Below are 12,370 nucleotides of genomic sequence, written 5' to 3' on the forward strand. Positions count from 1 at the left end.
CAGGCACCAGAGTTTCCTGAGTTTACAGCTAAAGTTGAAGAAGCAATAAGTTCCTTGGGTGGTAGTGTTTTTCCTAAGCTTAACTGGAGTGCTCCGAGGGTAAGAATGCTGACTGAAAACTTTTAACAGATGCTATCGCACAGATTTTTATTTTTATTTTTTTTGGTTTATCTTAATGCATTGGAAAGTAGAGGAGACTAGTGGTTCTGGTAAAGAAAGGAGTGATAGATGACAGTGAGGTTTGATACAGCAGATTGTTCTGGTGGATTAAAGCTAAATGGTACGCTGCTTGGTCAGCCTGATGCAAGACAGCTCTGTCTTTGTTATATAACCCCCCTGCGTCATTGTTATAGATAACTGTCTGGTGGTCAGACTCTCCTCATTTAGGATATTTGTTGAAAACTTTGCCTTGGATTAAGAGGAAAAGAAAAGAGTAATAAGCTTCCTTCTAGTTATTTTAGGTACTCTATCTTAAGGACGGATGCCCTTAAATGACTTTGTATCATGGTCACAAGGAAAATTATAGTGTTCAAGCATTCCAGGAAAGTACCTGGAAGCAAAACCTTGGTTTTCAGCTGGATTTTTGCAGCATACTATTCATAAGAAAAGGAACAGCTATTCTACATCCTTGTAACAGCGGATGAAGCTTGCCTCAAAATCCAAAAATCATTTTCTGCACGTATATCAAATGTATTTAGATCTGATAATTGTAGCTTGTATCTTGTAGCTTTATCTTTACTAGATTCTGCTAGTAAAGATAATTTTTTGGATATATTTTTTCCTCTTTAGGATGCCTACTGGATAGCAATGAATAGCTCTCTGAAATGTAAAGCTCTAAGTGACATCTTCCTCCTCTTCAAAAGTTCAGACTTCATTACTCGTGACCTCACTCAGCCGTAAGTAGACTTCTAACAGAGAATCTTATTCTTACCCTGTTAAAAAAGAACAAAACAGAGGGTAACTTTTCAGTTCCTTTGAAAGATCTCACTCTTTACTGCAGAAGAACATCAAATATCTGATACAAAGATTCTTATTTATGTCTAAAAGTTGTGAATCAAATGAATTTCAAGTGCAGTAGGAAGTTAGTTCTTTGAAACTTACCCCATCCCTTTTCTTCTTCATCTTTGTCTTTTGCACCACACAAAAATAAATTCCAGGTTCAACTTAGTGCAGAGAGTTGTGAGGCAAATTATATTCAGTGTTACTTACTGTGATTTTTTTCTAGTAAAGCAGAATTGTTTACCTAGTTGCAGTCAACAATAGAGAAGCAAGCTTTCTTTTATTCTTAATTATCTCTTTTTTTATACATAGTGAAGAACAAAACACAGACATTATATTGAACTACTGCATGTGAAATGACACTATGGACTAAGGCCGTTTTTATTGAATTGATTTCCAAGGCAAATGGTATTTTAATGTTAGGTGTTTTTTTCTTTTTTTTCTTTTTTCTTTTCCATCCCACCTCTCTTTGCATTTACTTCTTGATAGTTGTTAGCTTGTTACTGCTAGTTTTCATGGTAATACAGCGTGACTTTTCCATTTCCCTTCCAAATTTTGAACACACTGAAGTTTGTGTGGCTGCCTAGAAAGAACCTGAGACTTCTGAAGTATTGCTAGAGCTCCTTGTGAATCCAAGGTCTTGAAGCTCTTGAAGTTCCTGCACTCCAGGAACTGTGACTAAGGATAATAGTTACAGTTTTATAAATGCAGTGTGCTTAGTATTTATTTTATCTGCGTACATAAAAAGAATATTCAATTGTATAGGAACAGTTTCCTCCTGTAGTAACTGAATCTGATTCATGTAACTAATTTCTAAAATACAGACTTTCTGGAAGAAAACACAGTTATTGAAATTTAATGTTCTTCTTATGATTACTATTATTTTTCATTGAAAAGAAAAAAACAATTTCAAAGAGAGAGGGCAATCCATGCCTCAACATGAGATCATTTTCCAGTAGTCGCTCGATGCTTGTTTATGCTACTGCAATTATCTAGGAGACTGACTCAAAGGCAGGGGCCTTGTTCTAGGCGCTCTGTAGAGGCGTACCGAACATAACGGTCCTGTCTTAAGTAGCTTAAGAACTGGTAAGCATTATGTTGTCTAAAACGTGAAACCAATTATATTAATGCTGTGCAACTGCCTTCCTTTTTATTCCTGCAAGTCTAATAGCGCTTTTTTTCCCAATTTGTTGGTGCATTTAAAAAAAATGAGTAGGTAACAGTATCTTCATCCTTATCTCTGCATTTATGTAGTGCTAACAGTGTTGTCAGTCCCATTCTGATGCTAGGTTTTACATTATATCTAACGTACAATATTATGAGGTTCTCTTGGCCTGTTCAGCCTGGAGAAGAGGAGGCTGAGGGGGGACCTCATCGCAGTCTACAACTTCCTCGTGAGGGGGAGTGGAGAGGCAGGTGACCTATTCTCCATAAACACCAGTGGTAGGACCCGCGGGAACGGTGTTAAGCTGAGGCAGGGGGAGCTTAGGCTGGACATCAGGAAGAGGCTCTTCACCAAGAGCGTGGTTGCACACTGGAACAGGCTCCCCAGTGAAGTAGTCACTTCACCAAGCCTGTCTGAATTTAAGAAGCGTTTGGACTGTGCACTTAGTCACATGGTCTAAACTTTTGGGCAGACCTGTGCGGTGCCAGGAGTTGGACTTGGTGATCCTTATGGGTCCCTTCCAACTCGGGATATTCTATGATCCTATGAGGTAAAGGGGAAGAGAGTGAGAAATTAGGGAGAAGATGTTGGAGTGTGAAGACACTTTGAAAAGCATGTTGGACAAGGGAAACTGTTTTAAGCACTGAGAATTTGAAGTTCTGGGACCGTAGAGAATGAAAGGGCTGGGGGAGATGAGAAGTCTGCAATTCAGAGTTGAGTTTGTATTGATTCTCAGGAAACTTTGATGCCTTACTAAGGAGCTCTTCATCATGATTTCTGCTAATGGGAGGCCAGGCCACTTACCCAGGTGTCCTGAGGACAGTTTGCTCCAAGGACTGAGCACTAACATTTAATGTGACCTGTGCTGTAACTGCTTTTAGGCCTGAGTTGTGCAAGTCTGAAAATATCTGTACACTTTATATCAAGCCCTTTGTGAATATGAATCCTTTCTTTTTTCTTTTTTTAATATTCTACTCTCCCCTTGCATAAAGACGTTGAGGAAAAACTACTACCCCAAGCTCCATGGAGAATTCCTGTTTGGATAACTACATTCTAATGAGTTTGGGACACAATCAAACGTTTATCAAGCACTGTTTGATTAAAAGGTGTGGCAGCTGAGGGTGTATGTGTGTGTGGTCTTGTGCTCTTAGGTTATGCTGTTTGTATGGTAGAATGAGTCGGTTTGATGACTGAGATCTAAACTGGTGCGTTTCTCTTGAGTTTTATCTCATATCAGGCAAAGTTAGCACCTCAGCTTATTCAGCTTGCCCACTGCAGGCAGCACTGGCTTACAGGGGAGGCAGTGAACGCGTTCCTGTGTTGTGAAACTTCACAGCATGGGTGATAACTTGAACCATCAGTAATTTCACCTTAAATTCACACCAGACGAAGAGCGGTAGTGGCTGAGTAGCCTGTAGCAGGTATGTTCTCTCCACTGATCCTGTTGGGGGAGAAGTAACCTCCAGCAGAAAGGCAGTGCCTCAAGTTGCGCTAGTTCAGTCCATTTGTGCTCCTTTTCAGAGTGCTAAGATGGATACAGTTGGATAATGGAGCTCAACACGTGAGTAGCAAATAAACCAACCTTGTGTCATGAGTGTGGGATTATCACCTAATCTAACAGTTACAGTGAAGTTTCATTTGAGAAGCATTGTGTTTATTTCCCTTCCCATAAAGTCTAATGTAATGTTGGTAAATCAGTTGGTTTCTTTTGCCAGAACAGCTTTTGATGTTTTGTTAAAGTAGAGTTAATATGGGCAATGCTGCCTTGCAGTTTCATACAATTTTCATGAATTTGAAGTTGTGTATATGACAAGGTGAACATAAAGTGTAAAAACACTTCGGTTTCTGCATACCGTATATTTTATGAGTGTTGTGTACCTGAAGAAAGTGCACATTATGGTCCAGTGTGTGCGTGGTATTTCTTAAATTGCTAAGTTATTCATACAAAATGTCCCCATCTGAACACAGAAATGATTCCTGCTGAATCACAGAGGTGGTCTTAGTTATGCTATTGATTAGCTGCCAGCTCCCTGGTCCTTAGCAAGCAGAAACTGGAAATGCAGTTGGCATAAGAACCTGAGGTACTGAACAAATGAAAATTGGAAACGTACCCAAGTCACAGCTAGTCAGAGGGAGGGGAAGGGATAAAAGCAATGTATTTCTGCTTCTTTCATTAATATTCAGTGGGGTCTAAAAGTTTCTTGTCCTGCATGAGTAGCAGCTGAAATCTGTGTGTATATATATATAATTTTTTTTCCTGTTCAATGATATTAATTTAAAAATCCACTTTCTGGGGCATAATATGAAACCTTTACAATGGCAATATGAAGATCTGTTTCTTAATGCAGCTTTGCCAGTGATGTGGGACTTAAAGCACTTTCTGTGCTTCTTTCTTCCTCTTCTGTTTCCTGTCTGCTTATCTGATACTGATCTATACGTTGTTCAGGTCAGGGAACTGCCCTTGCTGTAATTCTCAACTGTCTCAAGTTCTGAGAAAATTTCAGCTACGCAATACTTCAGTACAAACCATTAGAAAATACAGCCTTAACTGCAGTTGCACTGAACGTGACGAGATAAGCTTTAACTCTTTAAGTGTTTGGATTTTCTCATGATGTTGACACCTGTTAGGTTTCAAGCTCAGAAAAATGAATTAACTTTCCTCTTGGAACAGGAATAAATTAGCAAAGACTCAGAGCAATGTGCTTGTTACTGTAGTTGATGTGGTTTCTGCTTCAAGTAAGCATTACGTTTTACTTAGCTGAGTTTGCAGAAAACTTGGTGGTGTGACCCTTAAGCTTTTGAGAGACTACATTAAAAACTGAAAATGCAATGTGGATGTTTGATAAAAGAAACCCCTTTCTAATTGGGATTTCTGTTAAATGATTAACACTCCTTTTCTGAACAAAAATTCCTTTGAAATCCTGTTGAGTGTATTGTTTTAGTAAGTGGTTTTCTTGCTCATTGTTAGAATGTTTGGGCTACGTTTTGTTAAGACGTGAATACCCACCTCGTATGACGTGAATATACCACCAGACTGGTATAAATAGTAGCAATAGTTTTAATGATCTGATAATGCCCTTTCAATTATAAGATAAGCTTGTTGTTGCTAAAAAGCATGATGTAAACCTTGGAATTTTTGTTGAATTTTGGAGATCGTTCCTATTCTGCAGTGTTGAGCATTTTAAATCTGCAGGTGTCACTGCTGGGATGTTGAAGCCTACAGCATTCCTATTTTTCTGGTTGTTTATCAGTCATAACAGAGATCAAATAAGAAAACCTGTAAGTTCAACCTTGTCCAAAAGCAACCTGAAGCAAAAGATGTTCCCTGCAGGGACTGCCCTTTGCCCTGGCATGGAGGGGCAGTTAGGTGCCAGAAGGTGCCGTTTTCTGGTGAGCGCATACCAACTGTTGTAAACCAATTTTCAGTATTTTATTGGACCAGCTCGTCCTGTGGACCTGTTATTTCCAAATGTTCACTCCTAAAACCTTTTTGAAAAGGTTGTTAGACAGGTGAGGCGAAGAGTCCAGAGGTAGCCACTGAACCCTGCCTGGGCCCAGGATGCTACTTTGCAAGTGAAATAGAGGGAAGGGACCACCTGCAACACCTTTAGTGGTTAGGAAATATCTCCTAGGTTAAGGGAGCAGGTGAAACTGCTCCCAGTGAGTCGAGTTTCCAAATGTGTTAATGTGCAAGACACAAAGGGACGTGAGGGGAGATGCACTTTTTCTGTACAGGAGTTTATAGAAAGGCTTTTTAAGCCCTAAGTCTAAGTGCCCGTTTCTCAGAGCAGTTGAGAAAGTCTGTTGTCAAGTCGGGTTTAGCCCATTAGGTTCATAAGGACATTGAAACAAGGCTTTAAAATTAAGCAGTACATTTTTTTTTCCTTTAATGTAGCACTCAGACTTTATTTTTGAAACCAGACTTAACTCTTTAAAATATCAAACTCCAAAGCTCTCTGTTTGACCCAAACGGTATGCTCATGGCATGAAAGCTCACTTATGAGCGATGAAACGCCTGACTCAAAGGGAATCAGGTAGGACAAAGTCTCCTCGGAGGAACCCAATCCAGGAGGTGCGGGTCGGGTGTGCCCAAGCACACGAACATCGCTGGATTCAGCCAGGTGCCTCGGTGCAGATCTGCAGTGCTGCCAGGTACTGCATCTCTTAGCCAGAACGCTTGCTAGCTAGGATGTGAATGATGGAGACATCCTACCTACAGCATTATTTAATCTATTTTATGTTAGATGGTAATTTAAATAGAATTGCCACCTCTGTATCTCATCTGCTCCCTCCTCCCCAGGCAGTCCATCGTGATCTGAGGAAAACGCAGACCACAGTTTTTCTTCTACCTCTTGCTCTGTCTGTTTTGTTTTCTTTCCAATTCTTGTTCTCTGAGAGGAGACTGAAAAAGAGTCGGGGCTTAATACTTACTCTGTTTCTGCCTGCATCTAAACTTAATTCAGGTAAAACATTATTTTTGCTTTTTAGTGGGAAGTTACAACGTTCTTTTGGAGACGTGGAGGGATAGTAGCCTGCGTTCTCCTAACAGAACATAGGAGGCAGCGTTGGCTCATAAAGATGTGACTTGGCAATCAGAATACTTTTTGTAAGAACGATAGCTGTTGGTTTAGACTTTAATATAGCCTATTTCAAGGTAAACAGTTCCACATTATCTCATGTGGAAAACAAGGCCTTTATTTTTTTACATGCATGCCCATTTTTCCTAGGAATTTACAGTGCATATAGTACAAAATCCTCTTTCAAGTGGTGCCTGAATTCCTATCTGCTTGTGGTCCTTAAAGTTAAGTATTTCTTGCTGTTAGAAACTGTTTTTTTTATTTAATGTTATTAAGGTTTGAAAATAAGCTACGAGACAGTAGCAGGGGAACTGTCTGGTACAAAATGGCTTTTACAATTCTCATTATACGTGTAATAGCTTATTCTGTGAATAATAATCTCAGCTATTTGCAAATGAGTGGATGGCTTTTATAGCAGGCTAGGTACCGGAGATCTTACAAACCTTAAATCACTCGGCTCTGTGGTGCAAGCTGAACTGCATAACAGTTTCGTGTGGTGTGTCCTGTCGTCAAGCCTATGCATTTAGAGATTAACATCTGCTACAAGTAAGAGACCTTGATCCTTCTCTTGTTGCCATCTGAGTACAAATCTGTAGGCAAGCTGCTGACCACAGCACAAGCAGTGGAGTTTCATTCCTTCACCCTCCTAGTGTTTAAAATTCTAATTTTCAAAGGCTTTGGAAAAGGGAGCTGGGATATCTTTCAGTTTTGCGGTCCTCGAGTCTCTCTGAATGCTCTTTCAGTTACCTGAAAACCTGAATAGGATGCAGGTTAAAGAAACCCTGCTTAGCCTTCTGTCTCTAGTGTTCAGAAGGCTGTAAGTAATGGATGAATTCAGCTGTGTCCAAGCAGTTAATGCTAGAATAAGTTGGTAAAAGATACAAAATGGCAAGCAAAGAGAGAGTATCTTTCCCCACTTAGCCCCCGCCCAAAATATTTGAGGGTTGAGCAAAAGATAACTTTGATTTTTTTTTTTACAAGGCTGTTTTTTGCTAAATGGAAAAGTCTGCATCCTACTGGAATGGAGCAGATTACAGATAACCCCATCTCAAATATGGAAGTCTGAAAGATAATGCAGCTCCTAGCACGCAGGGGCTGCAGAACTGTGGGCTGGACTTCAGCTGCTTTTTTACCTCTAGTTTATGATTATTTTGGTGTGTGGGGAATATTTTCTTGAGCACGGTAAGCAGATATGATCGTAATGGAGGAATTCTGAGCCTAGCAAAACTGCAGGCTCTTAGGAGTGTTTCTATTGCCTTGACAGATCTTAAATTGCTGGGAATATAAACTGTAGCTGAAGGATGTTATCTGTTTACATAGGCTTACAGATTTATACGATCGGTTTGATTACAGTACTTTTGGAAAGCATGCCTGCTATCACCCTGCTCTTCTCTGTGTGGTGGATATTACAGCCTAATCTAAAAACTTATTTCTTCTGGCAGCATGCTGAGAAAACTGTTATGATCGCTCTTTGCTTCCAACTGAAGGCCGGGCAGCCGTGTCTTAACAAATGCAGTGCTTTGCTTATGAAGAGCAGAGACCTTGGGCAGCCGTGTCTTGCAATGCGCTGCTTGCAGGAGAGATGTGAGACTTCTGGATTGAGTTGAGTGCCAAAAGGAGATGTCTTAAATGGCTGCGTTTATCCTTAGTGCTCAGCACTGACCCTTTACACAGTTCTTCTGCGCGTCAAAGTAGTTTGTTGCCAGTAAGGTCAGGGAGTACGCCTGGAAGGAAGATGCATGTTCTTCCGATAATTCCCTTGGACAGTTACGGGATTTATTGCAAGATTTGCTGTATAGCAACAAAAATGTACGTAGAAGTTGTCTTGGGTATTACTGCCTCCATTCTTGGTAGTTACTGAATGGTGGCACAGAGAGTGAGCTACTCGCAGGGAACAAAACTTTGGCATCTGCTTGCAGTTATGGAAATAGTTTTGTTTATTCCCACTCTCAGGAGGTTTCTAAGAGCATTTCTTAAGGCTCTTAATTTAGAAAAATACCATGCTGTGGAATCAAAAGTGTTGAGTGGCGCTGTTTTGCATCCCTTATTCATAAATGAAAATAATTCTGAACTGCTGTAAGATAGAGTGACGTCTCTCAGTTGTCTGGTTTAGGAAGTTAAACTTCAACAACCTAATCAAGTTTCGTTGCAGCATGTTTTCCTTAGTACTTTTCATGTTTATCTGGTTCTTGGAGAATACGATGATGGCAACATAACAATAAAGAGAAAAGGAGCAGCACTGTTGAATCAAACAAAGGGCTTAACAGCGAATAAGCACTCACATGCTAGCCAAGTCCCTGTCCATTAAGTGCTTTCAAATTACACTAGATCAAAAAAGGTGATTTTTTTTTTCCTTGATAATTGTAGAAAGGAGGTTTGTTACTGCCATACTGAAATTACCTGCTTTATACATCTTAGAGGTAATTTATCTGTAGCTTTTGTGATTAACGTTTTGGGGCTAATTTTCCTCACTATCGCTAAAATCTTGTATGTAAAAGCAGATTTTGATGCCTGTGGTTTGTTTTTCAGATTTATTCACTGTACTGATGATTCCCCTGATCCTTCCTTAGACTATGAGGTAAGACTCTTTGCATGACTTCTAGGTAATTTAAGTGAATTACGCACGGGCAGGCTGCCACTTGTACTTGGGCATGTGCCCACAATACTTTTTCTTGTTTGTTTTAATTGTGTTGCTTGGGCAGTGTGGGGGAAGTCTGGTTAAGAACTACAGGTCGTAAGGAGTTCATTTAGTTACAGGTCAGAGATGAGCTCAGTGCAGACTTTTGAAGCTTCCTTGCAGTTCCCTATAGGGTCTGTCAGGTTTTGCGAGGAAGGACAAGCTCAGTAGCTGAAAGTCATATATTCTCTGTAAAGTGCTTCCTGTGGACATCACAGCTGAGAGAGAAGCTAGCTGTGGTGGCTGGGGTTTGTAGCTGTTTGCTAAGAACTGAGATGGACTATCATACCTTGTTTTATACGCTCGTTCCTGCATTAAAATGGTAAGTTAGTGACTTAGATATTAGTAATGCTTTAAACTGTTCTTGTGCTGCTCTCGGTTTTATGATGGCATCTAGTCATGTCTCTAATAATTTTAATGTAAAAATAACATTTGTCATCATCCTGTGGGCTTAGAGGGCTTTAGAAGAGTGAATGCACCTCGTGTTTTGAAGCACTATCTTAATGTGCTTTAAAGATAGGCCTCTGAAAGTTGCGGCAGTTTCGTGTTTACGCTGTATTTAGGAGTGTCATCTTTGGTTACTGAGGTTTTTCTACTGCAGTTGATAGGTGTTGGGAGTTTCCAGTACTGTGGGCAGTTACTGAGGCTCTCCAAAGAATGGATCCGTCTGAATGCTTCAGCTTAGGAAAAGCAGAAACTTGATGAAGTGCCAGAGAGATGCTTTAATTACCAGGCATTCTGTCCTATTGGCAATAATAGTTTGGTTACTATTTCCATCTCACGTCCTTGTTTGAACTGGTTTGTACCTCCAAAAGCATCATAGAATGGTGCTTGGGTGTATACCAGAATAGAGGTTGAGTTGGTTAAATTTAATTCTGTTCATCAGCTCTTTTTACCAGAGAGCAACTTCTGCCAATTCCATGACAGATTTGTTGTGCTGTACAGCAGGACTTTTTGTTTTCCGTGCTGTATCATTAATGAACCTTGGAAGTTGTTTCACAAATAATTTCACACTTAAATACTGGACAAAGTGGAATAGCGCGGGATAATTAAGGTGGGAAGAGACCTCAGTAGTTCTGCAGTCCATTCTCATGCTCAAAGCTGGGTAAACTGAGATCAATTTGGGTTGCTTGGTGTTTTCTCAAATCTGGTCTTGAAAACATCAGTGGATGGAGGCTGGGCCAGCTCTGTGAGGGGGCTATTCCAACGCTGGACTGCCCTCCTGGTGAAAAGGTTTCTTCCTATGAGCAGTCTGAACCTTTCTTCTTACAACTTCTACTTCTCATCCTCCCACCAAGGGCTTGGTAGTGTTGCTTGGCCTTGCAGCTTTTGTTGTGATGTATGCTGCTACAAAACTGCTTTGATCTCAGCTAGCTGTCAGTGAAATATACAGAGAACTTTTGAGAAGAATACGTATAAATAGTTAACATAATGTAAATCCAGGCTCAAGTAAAATTAAGTGGAAGATGAATTAGAAAAAAGTGTGTGCCTCTTTCCTTCAGGTGGCCAGAAAGCTATGAAAAGACACCTTTTTGGTAAGGTTTGGTGACCATCTCGTGAACTCAGTGCTGGTGGCAGAGGGCTTATGAACGTAGCAGATTTATTCGAGGGTCTTGAAACATGGAACTCGAGGCATGTATACTGACATAGTGTGCTCCAAACATGGAAGGAGGAGGCATTTATTGAATTGTTTTCCGGGCATCAGTGTTGAAATACATTGGGCTTCATAAAAGGGGGCTCTAATTGGTAAGTTATAGTCTATTAGGGTAATTTTTTTGTACATTCTCATTATGTATAAATTAGTATTAAGTCAAATTGCTTTGAAGTATTTCCTAAGATAACTGTATGAACTGCAAATTAAGATCGTTTTGTTTTCTTGGATCAGAATTAACATCAGAGGTTGTCTTACTATTACAGCCAAACTGTTGGAAGATCTGCAAGGTATGCGTGTTGACAAAAAATTACCGTTCTGAAACAATACTTTGTCATTTGTTTCCCTTTATAGCTCGTTCTTCGCAAATGGTGCGAACTAATCCCTGGTGCAGAATTCAGATGCTTTGTCAAGGAAAACAAGCTTATTGGTGAGAATTGTCTTAGCGATGAAATTATTAGCTGAAGTTCATAAGAGTTTCTCTGATTACTTGGATCGGTGCTAAATCCAAAAACGCTTCTTCCTTATTGCTCTCATTTCAGGGAATTAATGTTTTTCTTCTTTCTCTAATTTAAAATGTGTCATGCCAATTTTCTGTCTTCACGGTATTTGAAGGCCTGATGACATAGTCTGTCCAATATTACAGCGGGAATGTTCTTGATTCTAATTGCTAATTCAGAAACTTCACCCAAAGGCTGTTTTGTAAGGGATTCCTTTATATCCAGGAGATTATTGAATCATAACCAACTTGCAGAATGAACACAGAGGCAGCTGGATATTGTGCTGATAAGATGTGACCACATTTGGATACTATGTACTGAAAGTTGTGGAGGTCAGAATGTGTCCACAGATGTCTGAATTTGCATTATATGGAGTGTAGCTTAGTCAGAAAATCTATCTATCTATTACTCTGGCTGGAAAAAAAACCCTAAATGTAGAACGTTTCAAATGGCACTGAACAACTAGGGTGTCCACAGCATGCAAAGAGCTGGTGGATGCAGGTGGAGGACAGGCAGGTTGCACGAGAGCACGTGTGTTACGCAGCTTTCAGGTGAATTTAGCTGAATTGTGCCCCTCTAGATGTAACGTAACGTTCTCAAAGCCCTTTTATATGGCTGCGCTTCCACGCTCATCTTCCCGTTCTCTCTCCATTCGTGCCAATTGCAGGGTTTGTGGCAGTTCTCTGTAACAGATTTTGTCTTACTAATAGCAAAGACTATTCATTAATCCACTATTGCTTAATTGTATTGACGTAACTTTTTTGAAGTAGGAAAAAGCTGAGTCTTGTCCTGTTTATTGCT

General features: G+C 40.1%; 1 protein-coding gene across 1 annotated transcript in view; it reads left to right on the plus strand.

The window, feature by feature from the left end:
• The window catches only part of CDC123 (cell division cycle 123), a 39,429-nt gene that overhangs the window by 11,847 nt on the left and 15,212 nt on the right, over positions 1–12,370 (plus strand). The window contains exons 6-9 of the mRNA XM_040547353.1: positions 4–99; positions 790–896; positions 9,271–9,319; positions 11,424–11,499. Coding sequence (XP_040403287.1) covers positions 4–99; positions 790–896; positions 9,271–9,319; positions 11,424–11,499 — 328 coding nt within the window. The remainder of the gene's footprint in view (positions 1–3; positions 100–789; positions 897–9,270; positions 9,320–11,423; positions 11,500–12,370) is intronic.

This window comes from Cygnus olor, chromosome 1 (assembly GCF_009769625.2).
Source record: "Cygnus olor isolate bCygOlo1 chromosome 1, bCygOlo1.pri.v2, whole genome shotgun sequence".
In the NCBI taxonomy this organism is placed as follows: domain Eukaryota; kingdom Metazoa; phylum Chordata; class Aves; order Anseriformes; family Anatidae; genus Cygnus; species Cygnus olor.